Source organism: Somniosus microcephalus, chromosome 22, assembly GCF_052327205.1.
Source record: "Somniosus microcephalus isolate GS21.2 chromosome 22, FLI_Smic_1.0, whole genome shotgun sequence".
Taxonomy (NCBI): Eukaryota; Metazoa; Chordata; class Chondrichthyes; order Squaliformes; family Somniosidae; genus Somniosus; species Somniosus microcephalus.
In genome coordinates this window covers 61,044,856-61,054,824 of record NC_141008.1, presented here as the reverse complement: position 1 = coordinate 61,054,824, position 9,969 = coordinate 61,044,856, and the positions used below count along the sequence as shown (strand labels likewise).

The following is a 9,969-nucleotide window of genomic DNA, read 5'->3' as shown; positions in this document are numbered from 1 at the left end:
TAATTCCAGTTAACACTTCAGATTACAAGGCAGTAAAAATATATTTATTATATATTGTCTTACAATGTGATCACTTGCAACAAAAACTATGGTGTGGAGATGCCGGTGTTGGACTGGGGTGGACAAATGTAAGAAATCACACAACACCAGGTTATAGTCCAACAGCTTTATTTGAAATCACAAGCTTTCGGAGCGCTGCTCCTTCGTCAGGTGAAGTGGAGAGATGCATAAAAACACAGCTTATATAGTCAGAGAATAATGTCAGATGTTTACAGGTAATCTTTCTAACTGCCATTTATCACACCTCGGTGGACCTGCTGTGATTTCCAGCAAAAAAAATGGTTTTTGTCTGTTTTTTTGTTTTTCATACAGACCCCAGCATCTGCAACATTTGACCCCTTGTGACCCCACCTCATTGTTCTTTGATGTAATGTTTTCCTGACTGACCTGTTTGGACACCATTTACACCTTTGATTGCTGTGATTATCTCTCTGCCGAGGTGTGATAAATGGCAGTTAGAAAGATTACCTGTAAACATCTGACATTATTCTCTGACTATATAAGCTGTGTTTTTATGCATCTTTCCACTTCACCTGACGAAGGAGCGGCGCTCCGAAAGCTTGTGATTTCAAACAAAAACTAAGCAAAGCAGGAACTGCTGCTAATATAAGCTTATTAATATCCATTTCCTAAACTTGGGGAACAACACATTTATAATGGCCAAACTGAACAAACCCACTTCTTGGGACATTTTAATATTACTTTGTATCTTTGTTAGCATAAGTTGGGTTGCTTTCAACTGAGTGGAAACATTATTGAGTTGTTATGCATTTCACAAACTGTTAAATTTTTAGCAAGGTGATAGTATGTAGCACAAAAGCAAAATACTGCGGATGCTGGAAATCTGAAGTAAAAACAGAAAATGATGGGAATACTCAGCAGGTCAGGCAGCATCTGTGGAGAGAAACGAATCTGAGAATGTTCTTGCCATGGAAGGAGTTCAGTGAAGATTCACAAGGCTGATACCTGGGATGGCAGGTATGACGTATGAGGAGAGATTGGGTCGATTGGGCTTGTACTCGCTGGAGTTTAGAAGAATGAGAGGTGATCTCATTGAAACTTATAAAATTCTGACAGGACTGGACAGACTAGATGCAGGAAGGATGTTCCCAATGGTCGGGGAGTCCAGAACTAGGGGACACAGTCTAAGGATAAAGGGTAGGCCATTTAGGACAGAAATTAGGAGGAATTTCTTCACCCAGAGAGTGGTGAACCTGTGGAATTCTCTGCCACAGAAGGCGGTGGAGGCCAGTTCATTAAATATATTCAAGAAGGAGTTGGATATATTTCTTAAGGCTAAAGGGATCAAGGGGTATGGGGAAAGAGCAGGGACCGGGTACTGAATTTGGATGATCAGCCAGGATCGCATTGAACGGCGGAGCAGGCTCGAGGGGCCGAATGGCCTACTCCTGCTCCTATCTTCTATGTTTCTATGAATGTTTCAGGTCGATGACCTTTTGTCAGAGCTGGGAAAAGTTAAGAGATGTAACAGGTTTAAGCAAGTGAAGGGGCAGGGAAAGAGGAGGAGTGGAGGAAAGAATAAAAGAGGTCTGTGATTGGGTGGAAGGCAGGAGTAATTAAATGATAAAAGGGATGGTTGTACATGGCAAAAGGAGATGGTAAAGGGACAAGTAAAGAAACAAAAGATGAGTCTAGAAGAGGTGTAAATGGGAATGGCAGAATCATCAACAGCTGCAGTGTGAAAAAACAGGAGCAGAGGTTATGGTCTGAAATTGTTCAAATCGGTGTTGAGTCCAGAAGGCTGTAAAGCGCCTAATCGAAAGATGAGGTGCTGTTCCTCGAGCTTGCGTTGAGCTTCGTTGGAACAGTGCAAGAGGCCGAGGACCGCGAGGTCAGAGTGGGAGCAGAGTCGGAGCGGAGAATTGGAAGTGACAGGCGACCATTAGCTCCGCCTCTCTCTCCACAGATGCTGCCTGACTCGCTGAGCATTTCCCGCTCGCATTTAGCAGTTTGGAAACCCTGTGTATTTCCATCATTTCAGATTTTCCAGCATTTTTGGTTTTTTTTAATTTTTAAGAAAAAGAAAGTGATCAATATGTGGGTAAAGTACTGGAGACAATCCTGGAATTACTTAGCAACCTAGCAACAGGAGTAGGGAGCCTAAAATGGGAGTGAGGGCAAAAACCCTGTGCAGAGTTTGCAGGCAGCTTGGCTCTGGTCACATGACGTTGGGGGCCGGCTTCCCCCTGTCACGTGTCACGGGAGGCGGGGTTGAGTCCTCCTGTATCCCAGAGTGCAGCTGGCTGGTGATGGCGGCGACCATGGAAGAGGATGAGCTGGAGTTTGTGGACGAGTTGGAGGGCGTGCTGCACCTGACCCCGGAGGTGCAGCAGGCGATCGAGCAGGTACCGGGGGGGAGAGGGGACAGTTTTCATTAACCACGGCGAGGGGTGGAAAGCAAATGGAGGAGGGAAGGGAAGGGAAGGGAAGGGGGTGATGGCCGTCAGAGGTGTTTATTTACAGCTCAGTGACAGCTGTCGGCCTGAGCCCTGCGTAGGTATCCCTGGCAACTCAACTCTCAGCGAGTCCACGATTCAGCAACAGCCACTTCTAGTCAAACTTACCGGACTTTGCATACTGCCCCCAAACTTGTTGAACAGAGACACACACTGGCCCACAGCTGTCAGTGGAGATCTGTTTAGGAGTGACACTAACTGTGAACCCATTTATTAAAAACGCAGTTATGGTTCAAAAAAACCTGTGATTTGTGATTAATTTTTATACCAAAGTGTGCAGGTATCACTCCCAGTGGATGTCAGACCTGATGTCAGTTGACAAACCAAAATCTGGACAAGATGCAGTAAATGAGATCAACCCATTTTTTGTGCACTTGCAATAAGAGGAAAAATTTAAAGCTTTAATTTTTTGGAAATAAAAATGTTCCGCAGAACAGAATCCGGATCAGGCAGGCAAAATTGGTACTTGTGATGAGGCAATCTTTATTTCTCAAAGATGCTGACTGGTGCCGGATTACAGTTCCAAGGGTGTCAACCTAACTTTTGTATCTTGTTGAAATGGCATGAGCTTAGACAGTAAGTTTTGGCAGGGTATTTGACCGTGGAGGGTATCACAGCTGAGCCTGACTCTTACCCATGCACAGGTTCCCTGGCTAGAAACATAGAAAAATAGGAGCAGGAGTGTCTTGTTTTGCACACTTTGTACAAAAATAATAAATTGCAGGACAACGGAGTATTACAGTTTAAACTCTTAATGAAGCATCAGGTCTGTAAGCTTTCATACAGCACCGTGTGGACAAAATGGAGTCAGGACCCCTGGGTCTTCTAAACAATAGCAGTCCTTACAGATGCCTGCAGGCCAATGACAACTCGGCATGTGATCACGTGAATATAATAGGTATTCCTTACAGATGCCTGCGTGCCAATGATAAATCAATATGCAAATGTTACAAGGAGTAGGCCATTCAATATGATCATGGCTGATCCTCTATCTCAATACCATATTCCCGCTCTCTCCCCATACCCCTTGATGCCTTTTTGTGTCTAGAAATCTATCTATCTCCTTCTTAAATATATTCAGTGACTTGGCCTCCACAGCCTTCTGTGGTAGAGAATTCCACAGGTTCACCACCCTCTGAGTGAAGAAATTTTTCCTCATCTCAGTCCTAAATGTCGTATCCGAGACTGTGACCCCTCGTCCTAGACCCCCTAGCCAGGGGAAACATCCTCCCTGCATCCAGTCTGTCTAGCCCTGTCAGAATTTTATACGTTTCAATGAGATCCCCTCTCATTCTTCTAAACTCTAGTGAATACAGGCCTAGTCGACCCAGTCTCTCCTCATACGACAGTCCTGCCATCCCAGGAATCAGTCTGGTGATCCTTCGCTGCACTCCCTCTATGGCAAGTATATCCATGATATTTTTCCTCTCCCAATATTCCCTAGAAACATAAAATTCTTACAGAGCTTGACAGGGTAAATGCTAAGAGGATGTTTTCCCTGGCTGGGTAGTCTAGAACTAGGAATTATAGTCTCAGGATAAGGGGCTGACCATTTAGGACTGAGATGAGGAGAAATTTCTTCACTGAAAGGGTTGTGAATCTTTGGAATTCTGTACCTCAGAGGGCTGTGGATGCTCTGTTGTTGAGTATATACGAGACAGAGATCGATAGATTTTTGGATACTAAGGGAACCAAGGGATATGGGGATAGTGCAGGAAGGTGGAGTTGAAGTAGAAGATCAGTCATGATCTTATTGAATGGCCGAGCAGGCTCGAAGGGCCGAATGGCCTATTCCTGATGTTCTTATGTCTAAGCAAGGGACATAAACCAATTGTGCACTCTTATTGTAGCTGAGATCAGCTAACTCATTACAGACAAGGAATTGAGCCTACAATCTTCTGGGCTGAATGGCACAGTGCTACATTGGACAGTGGTTGTACCCACTAGGCTGTAAGGGAAGCTGTGACGATGTTAAAATTGTGCTTCCAAAGCTATCATTTTTTCAGTCTTTCATTAAAGCAGCACCTCCTTGATTAGTTTGATATTTTATATGCAACTCTGTACACTGACAATTTCCCAACATGCTGGAACATTATTATAATGTTTTTGACTCCAGCATCTTCCAAACTCAACTGTGCAGATTGAATCCCCTTCCTGTTCCTGCCAAAATATAGTGTAAAAACAAAATTTGCGTATGCGCATCTACATGAAGCAATTCCACATTAGGAGTACTATTAACACCTACAGGCAGAGCATTATTTTCCCTAAAATTAAAACTATAAAAATGAACTCATTGGATAATACCGCCCATAAACATATTCTGGCCTTTTGTTCTATAGGTTGCCATTGTTGACTGGTTTCACTGCAGTTAAAAATTGTACAAAGGGAGGATTCCTTCATTTGAAATATTTTCAGAATTCTCTCAATTCCACAGACTAATGACTGGTCCGATGGACCACTTGTGGCTAACGGCAAGTTGTGTGTGAAAGCTGGGGATCTGAGAAGGAGGGTGCAACTCAAGAAAAGTCACATGAATAGGAAATTGTATTTAATATTGATATAGGTGAAGTACTGGATGTTGGTGGGAAAAGCACTGAAAATGAGTAATAAATGATATAGTCTTCATGGCGTAAATAAGTGGACAGGAGGAAGATTCAGCTGTGCTGGTTGACAAAGTGTTGGCAATGTCCTCACCTTATTAGAGAGTGACTCTGGTAAAATAAGGTTTTGGGGTGTATAAGTGGTTCCGTGCATGAAAGCCAATAGCGTCGGCACTTGGTAAAACAGTTGAGACCACGCTGGGATCATTGCACCCAATTTAATATTGGAAAAGATTCAAAACAAGATGCCAGGGTGGCTCTGAGTCTTGGATCGTGGTGCTCTACTGAGATGACAAAGGACTTTGACCCAGAACCCATTCTCCTTTGGGGGGAAACTCACTTGCAACCGTTGAGGAGCAGAACAGCGTTTTTAAAATTTAGAAGCCAATAGGGTGGATGTGGAGAATCTCTGCGAGGAGCAGCATTTGTTTTAAACAAAGGGGATTGTGGGATTAACTAGCACTGTCTTTTTACCTTTTGAGATCTGGGATCTCTCTGGGTAAAGGGTCCTTTTTCGTGAACTAAGATTTTGGCCAGCTTCAATCCTATTCCTGCAGTATGTGAATCTCTAGTTGAAACCTGCCCATAATTTATTTCGAGAGACGACGCCACAGATAATTGGTGTGGGAATTGGCAACCTCCAGTTGATGCAGTAAGAGCTGCTCTTCTCAAATTGGGATTAATGTGCATTGTAAAGGATACTTCATATTACCCCAGTAGGAGTCGATGCCTTCAGGAGAGGAAGAGGGGAGAAGTGGCAAAATAAAAACAAGGATTAGCATATAAACTGAGAGCCATAAGAGATTTGAATGATTTTTCCTCAGATTCATGTATGAAAAATTGCTATAAGTAAATTAAAACTGCACAGATTCTTTCCTCAAGATTGTTTGTGCAGAGTCGGATAGAGCCCTTGGTGTTGTTGAAAAATATTGAATAAAGTGCTTGACAAATTATATTCCATGAATTACACAGGTGTTCCCCAGCCAGGACCCCTTGGACAGGGCTGATTTCAATGCGGTGGAATACATCAACACACTCTTCCCAACAGAACAGGTAGGGCGATGGTTGGATTTTTTTTCTATGATGTGTGGTTTCTCCATATGTTCTTCAAAATAGTGACCATGTTGTTCTGGTCCCCTGAAGGTTCAGGACTGTCTATTCCAGCCATCAGAAGATACTTGATGAGTAGATAGTCGCCTGGAATTGGGCTGTAAAGCTGAGTGTATTTCATTCACATGGCACCTCTTTGTGGTGCCGTGTTCTTATGAAAAAGTTAATTTGTCGTGTCACTTGGAGGCATTTAGGCTGTGTTGAGAGTCCCTTAGTGAGACTCCTGGAGAGTACCAAAAAAATAGGTGAATTGGTCATTCACTTGTTACTGGTTGTGGGGCATTGCTGTCTACAAAATGGCTGTTGCATTTGCCTCAGTAACAACAGTGATTGCACTTAAAGTAATTCATTTTATATGAAGTGCTTTTGAACATTTCTGAGAGATGTGATCTATCGAATCTGCAGCCCAGAAACAGGCCATTCGGCTCCAAGTGCTGAAGTGCTATGTAAGTGCAAGTTACTGAATATTGAATCGCAGACAGCTCTGGGCTCAGCATCTCTGATGAGGAAGGATGCTATCATAAAGCTTTCTGCCACTTCTATTGGCTTATTATCTCTTTGAAACCAGATATGGCAGGTCACTAGGACGTTGTAAATAAGGGAATTAAAACCAAGCTTTCTCTCAACGGGTAGGAGAGCTGATTATGGGGAAGCAAAGTCTGGAGGGAGTCGTTCTCGCTCAAAACACTTTTTTTTAATATATATAATATATATGATATATTAAAAAAATGTTCATTACCAGCAGATACTCACCTCTTTACTGCCTGGCTGCTGTGGTGTCACGGGGCAGCTGCGTTTGAAGCAATGGATACCATGATTTTGGATTGTATTCAGCCAGTCGCATACTTTCCTGGAATCGAGTGACTCTGATTGGCATTTGGGCCTGTCTGCAGTCAGGGACCCCAGTGCATTCAGTGGAGCCACTCTGGGATCCCTCCCTATTAGTTATGTCTGGAGCAGCCAAGCAGCAAGGAAGCCCAACCTAAGAGGTTTCCGTTGGAAGTAAAGATTTGACAAAAGCGCCAAGAAGAATTTTTTGCATATACTCAATGGAAGAGTGTCGGTCCCTACCTAATGACTGGCTACAGAGCAGTAGTGGTGTGGGGGTGAACCTGGTAGCAGGTCTTCAGCCACCACCCCCCAACTTTAGCTAGGGAAGGCACATGGCATATAGGGGAAACCATCTAGAAAGAGATAAGGGAAGGAAATAAAACTTGTCCAAAAACCCCCCATATTTCAGACTGCTTTAAAATAAGTGGGACATGCTAATAATCTAAAGGAGTTGGCCAAATCCTTAAAAAGTTCTTTTGTAAGGTTTTCTGAGTCGTTGGTGACTGCTGCCATCAATTCAGCCTTGCACAAATTAACCCCCTTCAAAATGACAGTTGGATGATGTGCCAGCTCCTTGCAATAATTTCCCAGCTCTTCAGTTGATTTATTATGCAAGGTGCTGGCATGCAGATGCTCCATTTGAAGGAAATAATTCAAATATCGCTGATTTAATGGCTGTACCGATTGAAGCTGTGTTTTCTCGATGGTACAACTTGTGGAGCATTCACAATTTAAGTTTAGCATCAGTGTGAAGTGGTTTTGGCTTTGCACCAACACCAAACTAGTGGAGGATAAATCAGGTGTTAATGCCCAAGTGAACACTGAAGCAAAGTGGAGTTGAGACTACCTCCTCCAGGGAGTCTCACTAATTTTCACTTTGGTGGGAGGTCAGGTTGGGCGCTGACTTCGGATTCAGGCAGCATTTGCAGTATTAACTGCAGTGTTGCTGTGAAACACAACCTCTCTGCACTAATGCTATAGTGTGAATGCCTCCTTAGTTACTTGTGAGAAAAATATATAATAATGACCTGGACGAGGGAATTGGATGTAGTATCTCCAAATTTGCAGACGACACAAAGCTGGGTGGGAGGGTATGCTGTGAGGAGGATGTTGTGAAACTCCAGTACGATTTGGACAGGTTGGGTGATTGGGCAGAAACATGGCAAATGCACTATAATGTGGATAAATGTGAGGTTATCCACTTTGGTGGCAAAAACAGGAAGGCAGATTATTATTTGAATGGCAATAGATTGGGAGAAGGGGAAGTGCAAAGAGACCTGGGTGTTCTTGTGCACCAGTCGCTGAAGGTAAGCATGCAGGTGCAGCAGGCGGTTAAGAAGGTAAATGGTATGTTGGCCTTCGTAGCAAGAGGGTTCGAGTACAGGAACAAGGATGTCTTGCTGCAGTTGTACAGGGCCTTGGTGAGACCACACCTTGAGTGTTGTGTGCAGTTTTGGTCGCCTTATCTGAGGAAGGATGTTCTTGCCATGGAAGGAGTGCAGCGAAGATTCACCAGGCTAATACCTGGGATGGCAGGAATGACGTATGAGGAGAGATTGTGTCGATTGAGCTTATACTCACTGGAGTTTAGAAGATTGAGAGGGGATCTCATCGAAACTTATAAAATTCTAACAGGACTAGACAGACTAGATGCAGGAAGGATGTTCCTGATGGTCGGGGAGTCCAGAACCAGGGGTCACAGTCTAAAGATAAGGGGTAAGCCATTTAGGACTGAGATGAGGAGGAATTTCTTCACCCAGAGAGTGGTGAACCTGTGGAATTCTCTACCACAGAAGGCAGTGGAGGCCAATTCATTAAATGTATTCAAGAAGGAGTTGGATATATTTCTTAAGGCTAAAGGGATCAAGGGATATGGGGAGAAGGCAGGAACAGGGTACTGAATTTGGATGATCAGCCATGATCTCATTGAATGGCGGAGCAGGCTCGAGGGGCCGAATGGCCTACTCCTGCTCCTATCTTCTATGTTTTCTAAAACACAGAACTCAACAGGCAGGGAATCTGATCAACTCTGTTACTTTACTATTGTGCCTGGTTAGTGCCAGGACTATTCCTCTAAGCAGAGGCTGTTTGACATGCAGGTTTTTGTTCCCTGCAGTATATCCCGGTGACCTTCCCTGTATTAGTGTGCCAGTTGCCTGACTGTCTGTTAATAGTTTAATTGCATTTAAAAGTCCTCTGTTGGTCATTCTTCTAAGCGAATGGCCCAACAGATATTAACTATATTAGATGGAGTGCTTAGGCGCTATTTGAATAATGGAACTGTAAATTAAGGTTGAAAAATCTGCTGTTTGCTTGACGGATTAACTGTGCTTTTGTTGTGCTCCACTAGGAGTCACTGCTTTACTGAATTTAAAGCTGCTGTTTACTCAGTTTAGCCTTTCACAGACTTAATGCTCTCATTCTTGCTTTTCTTTCTCCCCTCAGTCTTTAGCCAACATTGATGAAGTTGTAAACAAGATTCGACTAAAGATAAGGTGAGTGAAATAAACTGTTCATTCTCTTTACTGGTAGTAAGGATTCCACAGTGTACCAGTTAATACTGTCTCATTTAAATGTGTATGTACATACAAGTGAAACTTGCCCTTCCATTCATTTCTATCTTCGTGAAGTGTTTGACAACAAGAGCAGTTTTTAATTTAAGTGAAAAACCAACAGAAAATGCTGGAAAAACTCAGCAGGCCAGGCAACATCCGTGGAGAGAGAAATAGAGTCAACGTTTCAGGTTGAAACCCTTCATCAGGAAGTAAATTTAAGTGCTTGCATTACTTGATGCTCTTGTGCACCGCACGCCCCCTGCCTCTTGCCCTACCATTGGTGGCCGTGCCTTCATCTGCCTTGGTCCCACGCTGTGGAATTCTCCCCCAAACCCC

The 9,969-nt window shown here is 43.5% G+C and overlaps 1 protein-coding gene across 3 annotated transcripts in view; it reads left to right on the top strand.

Annotated features, from left to right (window-relative positions):
- The first annotated feature begins 2,241 nt into the window (after positions 1-2,241).
- vps53 (VPS53 subunit of GARP complex) overlaps positions 2,242-9,969 on the top strand; it is a 254,920-nt gene continuing 247,192 nt past the window's right edge. The window contains exons 1-3 of one of the 3 annotated variants that reach the window (XM_085964899.1): positions 2,242-2,426; positions 6,110-6,190; positions 9,524-9,573. In XM_085964899.1, the coding sequence (XP_085821025.1) occupies positions 2,244-2,426; positions 6,110-6,190; positions 9,524-9,573 (314 nt within the window). In that variant the 5' untranslated portion in view covers positions 2,242-2,243. The remainder of the gene's footprint in view (positions 2,427-6,109; positions 6,191-9,523; positions 9,574-9,969) is intronic. The other 2 variants (XM_085964898.1, XM_085964903.1) reach the window with 2 other exon arrangements.